Raw genomic sequence first — 15796 nt, 5'->3', positions numbered from 1 at the left:
AGGACGCGGGCGGCGGGGGCCGGAGCCGAGCCGCGCGGCGCCGAGCGGAGGGAGGGCCGAGGGCGGAGCGGAGCGCGGCGGGCCGGGCGGCCGAGCGACCCCGGAGCGGCCGCGTCCCCTACCCGCGCCCCCCGCCGCCTCCCTCCCTGACCGGCGCGGGCCGCCCGGCGGCGCGGGCCGAGGCGGCGCTGACCTCTGCGGAGGCGGCCGGCGGGGGCTCAGCATCGGGCCGGGGCCGGGGGGGCGCCGGGGCCGGGGGCGGCGCTCCGGCCCGGCCCGGCCCCGCCCGATGTCCATGAGCGCGAACACCATGATCTTCATGATTCTGGGGGCGTCGATCGTGATGGTGAGCGGAGGGGCTTCCCGCGCGCCCGCGCCCCCGTCCCGCCCGCCCGCCCGCGCCGCCTCCCCCGCCGCCCGCGCTTGTTTACCGGCCGCGCGGCCTGCGCCCCCGCCCCGGCCTCCCGCGCCCCGGCCTCCCGCGCCCCGGCCCGGCCCGCGCCCCCCCGCCCCCCGCTCCCCCGGCGGCGCGCCCCCACCCTGCGAGCTGGGCCCCGACCCGGCCGGCGGCGGCGCTGACCGGTCATGGGCTCTTCCAGGCCATCGCGTGCTTGATGGACATGAACGCGCTGCTGGACCGATTCCACAACTACATCCTCCCGCACCTGCGGGGCGAGGACCGCGTCTGCCACTGCAACTGTGGCCGGTGAGTCCGCGCCCGCCGGGCACACGCGCGACCACACACTCGTGCGGAGGGGCCGCCGGGACGGGGCGCGGGAGGACCCAGGCCCGGTCAGCGGGGCGGGGAGCGCGCCTGAGTCGGGCCGCATCCCCCAGCAAGTGCCTTTGGGGAAGGGCGCCCAGCGCGCCGGCAGACCCGCCTGGCCTCCTGGCCCAGGGCCTGGCATCCCAGAGGCGCCTGCCCACGCTGTGCCCACACGCCCACCTCCTCCCCTGGCCGGTGTCTGTCAACTTCCCTGCGGTCGTGGGCAGGGAAGTGCAGGTCGAGGTGGGAAGGGCTAGCTTCGGAGGGGCCTGCCCCCCAGGGGTCACTGAGGGGGCCCGCACTTGCTCAAGGTCACCGGCCAGGGGAGAGCCCGGCCCCACGCCCCGGCGACCCGCCCTGGGCACTCGCGGTGCCGGCCTGGCGCGCCTGCATGTCTGTCCGTCCGTGTTCCAATAAACATCTTCTCACGAGGCCGCATGTGTGTGCCGTCTGTGCGGGGACCTGTGGGGCCACGCGCACGCGCGCTTGAGCATGCACCCCTTGCAGGACGGCCGCGCTGGCGCCCAAGGTCACGGCCGGCCCCTGGCTGGGCTGACCCCAGGCCCAGCGCTTTCCACCCCGTCCGCCCCCGGCCCGGGCCGGCCGACTTGGCCACCTGCCTCTGCGTGCGCCGGAGGCCGCGGCGAGCCCGAGGGCAGACGACCCTCCCTCCGCCCTGGGGGGCCACGCTCGCTGGAGACCCCGGCCGTCCCCAGCGGCCAAGGCCGGGCTGCCGCGTGTGCGCATGCTGTGCCGGCCCCGCGCGGGGCGCGGGGGGCGCGGGGGGCGCGGGCGCGGGGGGCCGGGCGTCCTGCACGCGTGCACGTGCGCCCGCCGCGCGGGGCGTCCGCGGCCGAGCGCGTCCACACGGCATCGACCGCGCGGGTGCGGGCGGCGTGGCCGTGGCCTGGCGGGGCTCCCGCGCGCCGCCGTCCTCCCGCCCTGCGGGGCGTCTCGCGGGCGCGTTCGGGCGGGGACCGCGGGGTCTGCGGGCGGCGGGGCCTCTGCCCCGCGTGACCGCTTGGCGTGACCTCGCGCCTGGCGGGGCGGCCGCCCGCAGAGCCCGGCGCATGCGCCTCGCATGTGCTCGCTCCGCGCTGTCCGACCCGCGCGTGGTCCGGCCGCGGTGCGCGCGCGGCCTGTGCATGCGGCTGCGCGTCCACGCAGCGGGTCGCCCCGGGATGCAGCGGCTGCGGCCCGGCGGCCCCCGGCGCACCTGTGTGTGCGCGGGTGACCCAAGCGCGGCTCCCCCCGCCCGGCCGAGGAGGAGGACACGGGGGTGGGGGGACACCGCGGCAGATGCCCCGGCCGGGGGAGCACAGGCCAGACCTCCAAACCCCTGGGGACCTGGAGCAGCCCTGAGCGGTGGGGACCTCACCCTTCCCGCCTGCAGGGCCTGGGGCCAGGCCCCCTTGGACACCCCGTCTTGGGTCTCCTGTGCCTGTGGTCCTGAGGGAGGGTCCTCGGCCCAGGAGCCCCAAGAGTGCAGGGACGGCAGAGGGTCAGCGTCAGCCATGGGGTCCAGCCTGTGCTCCCAGGTGACCCGGCCACCAGCAGGTCACAGGCACCCCTCCCGGGGCCCCAGGGGCCGTGACCGGTGGCAGACACTGGCTGTGGAGGACGGGCAGCGGGCTGACAGGGCCGTGGCCCACTCTGTGGGGCTGTGGTGGCCTTGACCCCTGCCCCTCAAGCCAGTCGTGATGGCGAGGGGGTGACCGGAGGAGCAGGAGGGTGTGAGGAGAGGCTCACCTGCTCCCCCGTCTCCCCTGGGGCAGGCTGAACTTGGGGTGTCAGGACCCCCCTGACCACAGGAGAGGAAGCCACTGTGGCCACAGTGGGCACAGGGGCTGCGGGGAGGGGCAGCAGGGCCCGGGGGCCAGGAGGACACCGCTTCCGTGGCCAGGGACGCCCCTCGGGGCGACGGGCGCGGAGAGCAGGGCCGCTGGGCTGGCGGCTGCGGAGGTGTGAGTGCCGAGGCGGAGGCAGGTTGGGGAGTGACTATTTTTAGGTGCGGTTCGAGGTGCCTGCAGATCCCACGTGGAGACGCCACGCAGGCAGCTGGAGCTCAGGGCAGACGCGGGGCTTCCAGGGAGACTTGGAGGTGCCGACAAAGGGATCTGGAAGGAGAGGGGCCCTGGGCAGGCCCCAAGGGGCCCCAGCCGGCCAGGGTGGCGGGGTGCAGGGCATGCCGCCCTTCCCCAGGCCCTCCCATGGGCCCCAAGCAGGGTGCTGGACACAGAGGGCTTCCCGGAGGCGAGGACGGGGCAGATCTGAGGCCAGGATGCCGCCTCCCTGGGGGTCCACATAGCCCCAGGGGGAAGCAGGGCCCTGAGGCTTTAGTGACCTGGGCCTGGGCAGGGAGGACAAGGAGGCTGAGGGGCACAGCGCTGGCAGGCAGGGCAAGGTCCCCTGAGTGAACTGGGGGGCCGCACGGCTGGAACGTGGCCGGGGACACTCAGGTCTGTGTCCTGGGCATGAGGGGTGCAGGCAGGGGCGGGGCGAGCTGGGTGGGGCGGGGCTAGGCCCAGCCCTGGGCCCTCACTGGGGTCAGCTGGGAGCCGTTCGCAGGCCCTGGGCCCCTGGGCCTGCCCTCTGCAGGGGTCTGTGACCCGCCACTGGAGGGCGCCCTGCCCTGTCCTCACCCTGGGGTCTGGTCCACCTGCTCTGTGTTCCCGTGACCCCACAGAATGGCCTCAGCGCAGCAGGCCTGGCGGAGGAAGCAGGCGGGTGAGGTGTGGGCACCGCTGGCGCAGACATTGCTCTGACCCGATGCCCCACTGCACAGAGCCCACCGTCCCGCCCGACCTCAGCTCCCCACAAAGCTGCTTCCAAGACCCCAGCAGGGCGAGCTGGTGCCGCCGGCCCACGGGGTCGCCACCCGCGGGGGAGAGGTGCCAGCCCGCCCTGCCGCCCCCAGGCACCACATCCACTACGTGATCCCGTACGACGGGGACCAGTCGGTGGTGGACGCCTCCGAGAACTACTTTGTGACGGACAACGTCACCAAGCAGGAGATCGACCTCATGCTGGGGCTGCTGCTGGGCTTCTGCATCAGCTGGTTCCTGGTGTGGATGGACGGGGTCCTGCACTGCGCCGTGCGGGCCTGGAGGGCCGGCCGGCGCTACGGTGAGTGCCCCCCGCGCGCGGACCCGCCCGGCCCCGGCCCCCCCACCCCCTCCCCGCCCGCCCCCAGCCCCCCCCCACCCGCGCCCCCGCCTGACCGCGCCCCCGCCCCGCAGACGGCTCGTGGACCTGGCTGCCCAAGCTGTGCAGCCTGCGGGAGCTGGGCCGGAGGCCGCACCGGCCCTTCGAGGAGGCGGCCGGGAACATGGTGCACGTGAAGCAGAAACTCTACCACAACGGCCACCCGAGCCCGCGGCACCTGTGAGCCGCGGGCAGGACTGGCGGGCCGGCCGCGCCCCGCGCGGGACTGGACGGCCGCTTGGGGCCCAGGGCGCCGTGGCCGCCGGGCGCGCCCGCGGAAGGTGCTGTCTCCTCTTCTTTTTATAAGGGGTCGGGGGTGGGGGGCCGGGGCGCCGTCGTCCCCGCGCGGGCGTCTCGCCCGGTGGCAGGGCCGGCGGCCGAGGGGCGATGGGGGGCCGCGGGCCGCCGCCCCGCCGCGCGCTGCAGGTGCATGGGGCGTGGGGCGGCGGCCCCGGGGGGCGCAGGGCGGGGGCCGGGGCAGCCCGGCCCAGCAGCAATAAGGCCCTGAGCCCTGCCGCGGCGAGGGCGGCCACCTGCCCAGGGCATCCGGGTCGGGCGCCTCACTGTGACCCCCACCCCTGCTGGTCAGTAAATTCTCCAGAAAGCTCCAGCCTCAGCCTCAGCCTCTCTTTTCACCTGACCCGGCGCCCCTCAGGCCTCCGCCTGGCGCGACAGAGCAGATACAGAGACTGAGTCATCACATCAGATTTTATTAGGTTCTGGATAAAAAGGCCCCACCTCCAGTCATGGGGGAGCCGGGGCTCCTCTGGGTGCCCCCCCCCCACTGGCCAGTGGGTCTCAGGCTTCAGAAATGCCCCCCCAGGCAAATTGGGGCCCTGGGCAGCACAGAGCCCCCCTCACCCGCTCTGGGGTGGAACTGCGCAAGGTCAGGCGCGGCCTTGCTGGTCCACCCGCGGCCAGGCCGCCCGACGGCAGGTCAGTCAGCCGTGGGGGCTCAGCGGGCACCTGGCCAGTGTGGGCACCTCCCGGGGCCTGGGGACCGGTGCCGCCCCAGCTGTGCACCGGGTGGGACTGCAGAGCCCACCACCCGCCAGTGACCAGGCGCCTCGGGGCTCCGTGGTGACGCGCCTGGCCCGGTGTCGGGGCCGAGTCTGCTCAGCCGTGTTCAGGCCGGGCACGGGCTGCCCTCAGGCCCGCCGCCGTCAGCCTTCAGCCACTGCATCTTCTGCCGGTGCTGCTGGACTGCATCCTGGACCCGGGCGTCCATCATGGCCTCGGTGAGGACCCCATCCTCAGAGGCGTAGGCCATGGCCTGGGCAGAGACAGAGCACTGAGGGGTGCCCGGCCTCGGGCTCGCCAAGCCCCAACCACCAGGCCACCGAACCCCCCTGAACCCATCTCCGGGGAAGACGCCTTCCACACTCGAAGGCCTCCTGGGGACAGGGCGGGGCCCGCAAGCGCCTGTGCGCACAGGTGTCCTCACAGGTGAACGCCCCGCCCGCCGTGGCAACACAGCTGCACGGGAATAAACTGCTGGGGGTGAAAACTGTGCACTTCCACCCACGTCACCTCGAGTGGGAAGAAATTCCGCTTAGTGTCATCTCGAAAGGAATAAAATAGGCAAGAATGACTGAGCAGATAAAACACCTGGCCCCGGAACACCACAGCGCGTCTCTGGAGAAAACGAGACAAGAGAACCGGGAGGCACAGGTGCGCGCGGAAGCCCGCGGGGCCCCGCAGGTTCAGCGGGATCCGCCCACGCGCCAGTGATGCTTCTCGCGGGAACACAGAGATGAACCTTGAAATTCGCGCGGCCTCCGCGGTGGCCCCAACCAGCCACACTCCCCCGGAAGGGACAGAACTGCAGCTCTCGCGCCTCCCGACTTGAAAACCCACCCCCAGGTGCAGCAACCAGAACCGCGCGGTGCCGGCAGACAGGCTGGCACCGAGCGTCCGGCAATGCCCTCACGAGAGGGTCAGAGGGCTTCCGACAAGGTGCCCGGACGCCCGCTGGGGAAGGACGGCCTTCTGCTCGCGCGCGAGTCCAGGTGGACGCGACACCCCCACGCGGGCCTCGCCGCAGGCACCGGAAGGGAAGCACACACGGACCCACCGGAGCGCGTCAAAGCCGGGGCACGGCCCGTCTCTGGGGCAGCCCCCATGGCGCAGGGCCGGGGCTGGCGCCCGCTGAGACACCGCAGAGGAGACACACGGGGGCTCCTGGGACTTAAGTTGAAACCGGCTTCGCTGAGAAGCGGACAGAGGAGCCGAGGGGACCCGCCCCGCTCCGCACACCGGCCGGCGCGCGCGAGGGCGTGTCCCCACCACGAGGTGCTCCCGTGGGCCTCGCTGCGGGGAGATGAGGGACACGACCACCCTCACGAGGCTGGACGCGCATGGCCACGCCCCCCAGGCCGGAAGGCCGCTGGGAGACCCGCCCCCAGGAGCGCAGCGGCTCGCCTTCCGGGAGGAGCTGGCCAGGCACGACACAGACAGGCCTGGAGGCCGCCAGGCCGCGTGGACAAGCCAGTCGTGGAGGCCTCACCGCAAAAGGCCTCGGCCGCGAGGAGAACGTGAGCGTGGGGGGGCGTTCCATGCAGACAGGCTCGGGGGCGGGGTGAGGACGTGGCAGCGTGGAGACGCTAAGCGTGGCTCCCGGACTCAGGCCCAACCAACACCAGCCCCGCCACAGCTGCACCAGGGGGCGGGGAGCTCGCGCCCAGGCCAGACCCAGGCTAGCAGGGGGCCGACCGGAGGTGGGGGTGCGCAGGGAGGAACACCTGGGTCAGGCCGGCCGGGCCAGGAGCAGGTACAACCAGCTGAGGACCAGACCCCAGGGAGGCAGCGTGGGCCCCGGCGCCCACCAGCAGGGACCCGTCCCGCTGTCCACCGGGCTCGTGGCCGGCACCAGCACAGCGGGTCTCGGCAGAAGCACCCCCAGGCCGTGTCGGGGAGGAACGTGGTCAGCCCACATGCCTCCTGGGGCCCTGGTCCCTCCAGCTGTGTGTGGAGACGGGCCCCTAAGGAGGAGGCCGGATGATGGCGGCAGAGGACGGGGCAGACCCCGCAGGGTCAGTGTCATCCCAGCGACCGGGGCCACCAGCCTCCGGGACGCGTGAGGAGGGTGAAGGCAGGCAGGGGCTCGCCAGACCCCAGCTGGCATCCAGAACTGCGTCTACACCCCGTAGGGGGGCCCACAGCCCCTTCCCTGGGAGGCCTGGACCAGAGAGTGGCAGAGAGGATACCCAGCTGGCCATGGGGGCTGCTGGGCACCAGGCACGCCCAGCCTGTGCTGGCAAAGGCATCCCGGTGCGCCTGGGCCTCGTCACGGCCGAGTCAGCATGTCCGCTGTGTGAACCAGGCGTCAGGGGACGCTGCCTAGCCCGGAGGCCCCTCCGCCGCCCCAGGGGCCCATCCTTCAGGCAGCCAGTGGGACAGCGCCTTCCAGGAGGTGCCCAGAGCCCCGCAGTCAGGGTCAGCCGCGCGCAGAGAGCACCAAGGGCAGGCTCGTTCGGCAGGGGTTGCCAGCCAGGAGGGAGAGACCGGTTCCCGCGGCCCCAGGCCTGCGGCTGGGGGTGCCCACAGAGGTGAGCTGCAGCCCAGAACTCCCTGCTCTGCGGGGCAGCTGGGCCAGACCCAGGGCAGCGTCCCCGGGGCGCAGTCCCACTCACCTGCCACGCCACAGCCAACTGGGACAGCTCCCGGCCGGACATGCCCTCCGTCAGCCGCGCCACCTCGGAGCACTTCTGCCCATAGTCAAACTGGGCAAGCTTCAAGCGCCTGCAAGGGGGCCCCTGTGAGGCCAAGCCTGGTGCCCGCGCTACCCTGCCAGCCCCCCTCCTGGAGACCCACTGGCCGTGGGAAAGGGAGGGACGCGCCTGGAGGCCCCAACACGTGGGACAGGCCTGCCGGCCCGGGAGGACCCACCCAACCACTGCCAGCCAGGCCGGGGGACCAGGCGCAGGCCTGGCTGCCGCGTCCACAGGGCACGGAGGAGGGGTCAGGCAGGGGGACACAGGGAGGAGGTGACGGGTGACAGCGCTTGGCACAGGCGGGCAGAGCGGGGCTCAGCATGGAGAGGGATTGGGGTCAGTGCAGCGAGGCATCCCCAGGGACGGGGGAAGTAGGCCGGGCTGCGGCGGAGCGAGACCAGGCGGCCCAGGCTCGGCGGGGCGGGAGGCCAAGGGGGGCACGGGTGGGAGCCCAGCAGCCGGCCTGCGCGGACCCGCCGGCGCCACAGCCCCGGACACCCACCCTCATGCAGGGCACTGAGCGGGCGGCTGCAGGGGCGGGAGCCCGACGCTCACCCTGCGCCCTCCGTGGCCGGCTTGAGGACGTGCTTGTCGAAGTACATCCTCACCAGGCGCTCCCGCTCCTCGTGCCGCGGCAGGGCGAAGCGCACCATCTCGTCGATGCGGTCGTTGATGGCCCAGTCAAACTGCTCGGGCTGGTTGCTGGCCAGGACGAGCATGAACCTGCGTGGAGGAAGGAGCTCAGGCCCGGCCGTGCCGCCATTTCGGCACAGCCCCGGCAGGCGGCTCACCCCAGGTGGTGGGTGCGGCCCGTGGACCCCACAGCAGCCCCTACGCCCCGGCCCTGCTGGCAGCGTTTAGGTCCGCGGGTGCCAGAGGTGGGGCGGGCCGGGGGTCTCCCCACGCTGAGAGCCAGGCCAGGGGACCCAGCTGGGCCTCAGACCCGGAGGCCTCAGGCCGGTGGGGGAGGGGAAGCCGGCTGGAGCAGCAGGTGAGGGGCGGGGCGCCGGAGGCTCCAAGCGTGTGCAAGGGCTGGACCCAGGCGCAGACACCCACTTGCTGCTGTGTTGGCCGGTCCGGTGCAGGAAGGCATTCAGGGTGGCCCGGAGGTCCTCGCTGATTTTCTCCTGCACAGAGCTGGGTCAGGCGGGCGGGGTGCGGCAGGGCGCACCTCCCCGGCGCCACCCCCACAAGCTAAAACGGAGCCCCGTGCAACCCCCGCCGGGAGCACCGCCTGCCATCCGTGCTCGGTGGCCACAACCGCAAGGGCTCCCCAGGGCGGCCCGCTGGGCGGAGGCACTCACCGTGGCGCGCTTCCGGAGAAAGGCATCGGCCTCGTCCACGAAGAGCAGCAGGCTGCGGGGACGCGCAGTCAGGACTGGCCCTGGCCCGGGTGGCCTCCATGGGCATACCGGGCACAGGGCTCGCGCAGCAGATGGAGGGCAGCGAGGGGCCCTCCCCGGGGAGCGCGCCGGCCGCCCCAACGCTCACCCCCGCCGGCTGGTGCTGGCCCAGTCGAAGAGCTTGTGCATGGCGGTCACACCGTCCCGCCCCATGGGGGCCACGTCCCCGCCCGTCATGATGGCATAGTCCATGCCCGAGTGCAGTGCCAGTTTCTGCGTGGGAGGGCGAGGGGCTGTGGCCGTGCTCCCCCACCCCGCGCCCCTCCCGCCCCCACCGGGCCACACCTTGGCGAACAGCGTCTTGCCGGTGCCCGGCGGCCCGTACATCAGGATGTTCCTGTACAGGCTGCGGTTCCGGCGCGTGTTGCGCGTGGCGATCACGATGTCCCGCACTCGGGCCTCCAGGCTGGGCTGCGGGCAGGGCCAGCACCGTCAGGGCTGCATGGATGGCGCCGCCGCCTGCCCGCTGAGCACAACGCCCGCCCGCGCACTTACACTGAGCACAACGCCCTCCAGCGCGTCCTGGGGCTTGCTGAGCAGCCGTCTGCTGACCTGCGGGCGGGATCGTGGCCGTTGGCCGGAGTAACTTGCCTCGGCAGACAGCAGCAGGTGGGGGCAGCAGGGCGCCAGCCCAGGCACAGGCAGCAGGCTGCCAGAGGCCACAGGCCCACGCGGTGGTCCCCAGGGGAGGGTCCAGGAAGCACGAGCAGCGCCCGTGTGTGGGGTAGGGACTGGCAGGGCGTGCAGGGCACCCCCCTGGGCTCGGGCCGCGCTACCTGCACCGGGTGCCGCAGAGCCTCCAGCAGCGTGATCCGCGAGGTCTCCCTCACCAGGGAGGGCTTCCCCAGCCGGGCCTCCAGGTAGCGCCCCGCGACAGATGTGGCATTCTTGGCGGAATAGACCCCGACGGCCAGCAGAGTCAGCCCGGCCACCTGTAGGGGCAGAGGGCGCAGGTGACGCCCGCCCCGGGGCCCGGCCACCCCCTCAGCCCCTGCTTGGCCGACGTCAGAGAGCCACCAAAGGGGGCAAGTCCCGGAGGCCCGGCGGGGACAGGGAGCTGTCGTGGAGCGCGAGACCCAGAGACGCAGAAGCCTCTAGAAACCGTGCCAACTCCTGAGGACGGAACCGAGCTCTTCCTACAAAACCAAAGGCTCGCCCGCCACAGGGGGGACTCAGGCCCGAGCAGGGTTTCCAACCAGGAGCCAGCGCGGCGACAGAGGGCCCGGGGGGCTGCAGCCGAGGCACCTTTGCCCCGTGACCCCCGTCGGCCACAGCCTGGGGCCCAGAGCCAGGACGCAGCCCCGGGTGCATCTGCAGGCCTCCTGGGACTCCCCAAGGCCGCCGGGCACGGAGGCCGCGCCCACGCTTCCCGGAGGACAGAGGCGGGAGGCGGCGGACGCGAGGCAGGAAGCCCGGCCAGCGGGGAGAGGGGCCGGCCCGGGCCAGCCGGGTACCGTGGCTGTCACTCTGTCCCAGTCCGTCACGAAGGCGCGGAATCCTTCCCCAAACAGGGTGCCGGCCGTCCTGCGGGGAGAGCGGCAGCTGAGCAGGCGGGAGGGCCGAGCACGCGGCGGGCAGGTGCCGCCCTCAGGGCCGCGGGGCCCACCTGATGGATTCCAGGATGGTCTGGCGGTGCTCGGCGGCGCGCAGGCGGATCTGTTCCCGGATGATGTCGGCGTTCTCGCGGTCGGCCTTGGCGCGCGCGCGGGCCTCGGCCTCCACCCGCAGCATCTCGTTCTTGTGCCGCAGCTCCAGCTCCCGCTCCACCGTGGCTGCGGGAGGCGCGGCTCAGCCCCGGCCCGCCCGCCGGCTCTGCCCACCGCGGGCCGGCGTCCCCCCCAGCCCGGGCCCCCACCTCCACACCAGAAGCCCCCGACCGCGGCAGCCAGGGGAAGGCGGGGAGCGGAGCGGCGCGCACCTCGCCGCAGGGCCTCCTGCCGCTGCACTGACTCCTCCTGCTTGCGCAGGCTCTCCTCGGTGGTGAGTTGCTGGGGGCACAGGACAGGCGACCTCACCGTTGGGGACAGGGGACGGCTGTCCCGAGTGCGGCGCCTCCGCCCCCCGCCGCCCGCCGCTCACCTGCTGCCTCAGCTGGTCCTCGTAGCGCTGCCGGGCCAGCTTGTCCTGGTACTGGGCCCTCTGGGGAGTGGGAGCCCGTGAGCCACCGGCCGCCCCGCGCTGCCCCCGCCCGGCCCCCGCCCCCGGCCCGCTCACAGCCTGGTGCTGCCGCGTCTCCTCGCTCAGCGTCTTCCTCCGCTCCTCCGCCTGCACGCGGATCTGCTCGCTCTTCAGCTGCTCCACAGCGGCCTCGTACTCCTGCCCACACACGGCTGCTGTGGCCTCGAGGGGACCTGAGGCGCCTCCACGCCCCTGCCACCCTGAACCCCCCGCTGGCCAAGGGCGGAGGCCGCACCTGGGCACCCAGGTGACCCCGCACGGGCCTCCGGCCAGACACAGCCCGCCCCGTTCGCGGCTCACCTTGAGCTTGGACTGCTGCTCCAGCTGCAGCGTCTGCTCCTGCATCTGCGCTAGGCTCAGCGCCTCCTTGGCGTGCCCTGTGGGGACACAGCGGCCTGAGGACCCGCCGGGCCCTCCCCCGAGGTCCAGCAACCGTTCTTGTCTCCTGTCCCCCGCAGAATGCTTGGCAGTGAGATCTGTCCCCAGGGAACCGTCACCTTCCGGGGACTCCACCAGAAACGCCGCCCCCACCGCTAGGCGGATGAGGGCAGTGAGGACGTCATTTGCAGCGGAGAGCCAGCCCACAGGCCGCTGCGTCCCTGGTGACCTCGCCCCTCGCACGGGGGCAGCGTGGTGAGGGGCACTCGGCCAGGGGCAGGCCAGCTCCAGGCTGCGCCCGGCACGGACCACCTCGGGGGCTCACGCTTGCCACGCCTGGGGCTTCTGGGCAGAAACAGACTCTCAAGATCCCCTGTGGCCACCTGCCTGCCCCTCATGGGGCTCCTCCAGAGGGATGCAAGGCGCCCAGCCCAGCCCCCCTCCCCAGTGCACCCCGCTTTCTGAAAACTTTGGGGTCAACTATAGGCTCCGGAGCAACAGGCCCCCCCTGCCTCCCCAGTTCAGCAGACATGGTGACTACCGCCTGGCCCCGGTCTGGGGATGTCCCCTTTGGGGTGAAGCCAGCACACCCTGGGCTTGGGAGAGTGGCGGCGGCTGGCAGGAGCCCCTTTGCAGAGGACCTGCAGCGGGAAGGCCCTCCGGAGCCGGCAGCATGGGCCAAGCCTGGTCCTGCGGTCCCACGGCGGGGCTTTCCCTGGACATCTGGTAGCCACTGCCCAGTCACAAGAGACCCGCCTGAGGGAGCGCCGCCAAGGCCCCAGGCCACCGGCGGGCTTCGGAAGCCACAGAGCCAGGGTTGAGACCAAGACCCCACAGCGGACAAGTCAAGGGGGCAGAGAGCACATGGCTCCCGCCTTGGCCCTCACCGGAGCAGCGGACGGGAAAGAGGTCGGCACAGGCCCACCCACTGCCTGCTGGCACAAGGGCACCCTTGCGAGCCCACCCTCTCCCTGCCTACCTGAGCAGAGCCCCAACCTTGGGACACAGTCTGCACCCCCTCCCCAGGCCTCTAGCACTAACAAGGGACCACTGGACAGGAGACCCTTTGGAAGAAAAGGTTTGAGGTAGGGAGGGGGTTGGAGCAGAACAGCACCCCTCCCCCTGGCCAGCAGCCAGGCCGGGCAGCGTCGGCACCAAGGGCAGACCCCTGCACACCCTCTGCAGGAGGTGGCACTTGGGGACACAGCCAGGTCATGAGAGCAGAGATCAAGGCTCTGGGGACCAAGGTGGACAACATCTGGGCAGAAATTCTGGAGTGACCAGTGCAGGAGACCTGGGGTCAACTCGGAGGCACAGGTCGGGGGGACTCTGCCAGTCCCTCAGGCACATGGAGCCGGTGGTTAATCATCCAGGAACCCGCAGGCCCACGACACCCTGGGGTGGAGAGCTCCCGCTGAGACTGCACACGCAGACTGCCCTGGGCCTGGGCCAGGCTCAACATCTCTGAGAGCCAGTCAGGTCCAGCGACCTTGGCCAGGAAGTCCAGGGAGCCCCGGGAAGGTGCGGAATTGAGCAAATGGTGCCTTCTTAAGCAGAAAAGATGGCCTGGACCCGCTCCCCTCCAGGCCTGTTGGAAACACAACAATCTGCTTAGCAATTGTGGACAACTGTGTTCTCTCTGCCAGGGTTTAGACGGCAGAAAGGGAACCGGGGAGGAAAGGGAGGGCTGGTGTGGCCCATGGACCTGCTAGAGTCCCCACGTGGCTCCCGGTCCTCTGAAGGTGCAGGGTCCCCGGCTGGCGGGCATCAGCCAGGGCCATACCATGGGGTCCACCTTGGATGGCTGACCCGGGTACAGCTGGGGTTGGGTTTCAGGGGGAAAAGAGAAAACACCTTGTGGTTTTGGGAGACACAAGGTCCGATCTGAACCCGGCAGTGCCATTCGGATACAGCAGGGCATACTTGCCCCGCTCTGGCATGAGATCAGGCAGGGCAGACTAGACACGCTATCAGAGTTTCAGTTTTGAACCCCGAGATGGTTTTGAAAACGCACCAGGTCTGAGCTCCCCCTGGCACCAACTAATTTCCAGCTTGCACCAGCGCCAAGTCTTGAAGACAGCTGGTTGGAAAATGGCCGTGGGAGGTGGGTGGGTGCCCTGGCAGAGAGCACAGCAAAGGCTGCTGGGGAAGGCCTGGGGACTTGACTCCACTCAGAAAGAGACCGTGGTCTGGCAGAGACATTGCTGAGGTGCACAGGTCGGCGGTGCCCTGGTCTGCGCCTCCCCGAGCGCCAGCAGCAGGAGGTTGTCGTGCAGGACAGTGCCACCTTGCACAAGATGACCTGGACTACTGGACGCTGGTCTGGGTGAGACAACCAGCCGCGCGCGGCCTCAGGAGCGTCTTCCCCAGGCTGTCGCCCCTCTGTAAGTAAACGCTGTGACCGCACCAAGGTCGAGGCGAGTGATGGGCTGGGGAGAGCAGGGGAAGCCGGCCCGTGACACCCCCCAACCTTTGCGCTCAGATCCTGACTCCCTCGGGGTCAGGAGGGTCACCGGGCGAGGCGACCTGCCGCCTGAGGACCGGGCCCCCTGCATGCTAACGCTGCCCAGCAGCAAGCCTGCTGCAGTCGGCCTGTAGCCGCTCGTCTCGCCACACAAAGGGATCGGCCCGGCCACGCCCTCCAGGCTCCACGTGGGGGCGGCGGGAGGGACAGCGCAGCCCCGGCCGTCGCCGCGCCCGCCGCACGTGGCCGCGGGGCCTGAGCTCGCACGAGGCTGCGGCCAGGTCCCTCCAGAGCCGCGGACCCAGGCGCCGGGAGGGCCCGCCCGCCCGCACTCACAGCGAGTGCTCCAGCTCGCGCGCCGCCTTGGCCGCGCGCTCCAGGCCCGTCGGGTCAAAGTTGCTCCATTTGTCCTTGGGCGCCGGCGGTCCCCCGCGCCGCGCTCCCCGCCGCCCTCGGCCCCGGGCTGCGCGGGCGGCAGGGGCAGCGGCGGCCCCGCGCCCTCGCCCTTGGGGCCCTTGATGCCGAAGAGCCACGACATGGCCCCGCGCGCGCCGCCGCCGCCGCCGGGACCGAGCGAGCGTGGAGCGGCGGCTCGGAGCAGCCTCCACGCGCCGCCTGCCCGCGTCAGGGCCACTGCGCAGGCGCGCCGCACACCCTTCCTCCGGGCGACGGAAGCGCGTCAGGGCCCGCGGCCGCGCTCGCCCCGCGGTTGGCGGGGGCCCGTGACGTCACCGGCTTCGTCGGCGCGGGCGCTTCGGGGGCGGGCCCCGAGGTACGGGAGGCGGTCGCGGACAAGATTGGCGGGCGGGGCGCGCGCGGGCGCTGGGGGCGGCCGTCCCCTCCCGCGGGCGCTCTGGGGGCCCGGACGTGGCGGGGCGGGGGAGGGTGCGGGCCGGGCGCGGCCGGCCCACGAGGTCCGCCCCGAGCGCGGGCGCAGGCCTCGCCAGCGGCCGCCCCAGGGGCGGGGGGCGCGGCGCGCCGCGGAACCCAGGCCCCGGGCCGGCGGAGCGCGCTGCGCGGGCGGCGGCGCGGCGGCCCCGGGCCCTGCCGGGTGGGGCCGGCCCCTCACGGAACCCGGCGTTCCAGGGTCCGTCCCCCCGGACGCGGCGCCAGGGCGAGGCGCTGGGCGCGTCCTGCCTGGGGGCGTGTCCCCGCGCCCCCGCCGCCCGCCGCCCCAGGGTCCCTGCCACCCTCTGAAGACTCGGGTTAGCGCAGCCGCAGGTCGCGCTCCCGGGACGGCCGGCCGCGCCGGTGTGGGTGCTTCGCGGGCCTGCAGGGGTGCGGTGCTGACCGGACTCCGCTGGCCCGGCCCCCACCCTGCCGGGTGCTGCTCTGTCTGGAGCCCCCCTGGGAGCCGGCCCGGCCGCCCCGTGGGTCCAGGAGCGGCCACCGGTACCCTGGACGCGCCGGGCCTGCTGCCGGGGACGCTGTGGTCAGGGGCCCCGGCCAGACACTGCTGCCCACAGCTCTCCCAAGGTTGTCCCCACAACTGGTGGCCACAGGGCCCTTCCTGCGGAGCTTGGCTGTGCTCTGGTGACGTCCTGTCCCGAGTGGGCACGAGGGCAGGTGGCGTTTCCATGCCTGGCGAGGAGACAGTCTAAGACCTCGCGGGACAGAGAACGGGGCTGCTCCCACTCGGGAGACCCCAGCCCCTTCCCTGCAAAGGCAGTGCCCACCTGCCTCTTGGATG

The 15796-nt window shown here is 72.6% G+C and overlaps 2 protein-coding genes across 2 annotated transcripts; one reads left to right on the top strand and one right to left on the bottom strand.

The window, feature by feature from the left end:
- The first annotated feature begins 263 nt into the window (after positions 1–263).
- On the top strand, positions 264–4169 carry TMEM240 (transmembrane protein 240). The gene is made up of 4 exons (XM_037499230.2): positions 264–346; positions 600–706; positions 3684–3892; positions 4006–4169. Exons 1-4 carry the CDS (start codon positions 290–292, stop codon positions 4152–4154), a joined length of 522 nt encoding a protein of 173 aa, XP_037355127.1. The 5' UTR covers positions 264–289; the 3' UTR covers positions 4155–4169.
- Positions 4170–4642: 473 nt separating this feature from the next.
- On the bottom strand, positions 4643–14644 carry LOC119235971 (ATPase family AAA domain-containing protein 3). The gene is given in 17 exon segments (XM_037499583.2): positions 4643–5243; positions 7603–7711; positions 8239–8406; positions 8740–8810; positions 8988–9039; positions 9175–9299; positions 9372–9497; positions 9582–9638; positions 9863–10018; positions 10541–10610; positions 10693–10858; positions 11005–11074; positions 11166–11225; positions 11301–11402; positions 11565–11641; positions 14444–14530; positions 14533–14644. Coding segments are annotated over 17 exon segments (1755 nt in total). The 3' UTR covers positions 4643–5096.
- Between the last annotated feature and the right edge of the window lie 1152 nt (positions 14645–15796).

This window comes from Talpa occidentalis, unplaced genomic scaffold (assembly GCF_014898055.3).
Source record: "Talpa occidentalis isolate TD23 unplaced genomic scaffold, MPIMG_talOcc4v2.1 talOcc4.9, whole genome shotgun sequence".
NCBI classification, from domain to species: Eukaryota; Metazoa; Chordata; class Mammalia; order Eulipotyphla; family Talpidae; genus Talpa; species Talpa occidentalis.
This window is presented reverse-complemented; position numbering and strand designations above follow the sequence as displayed.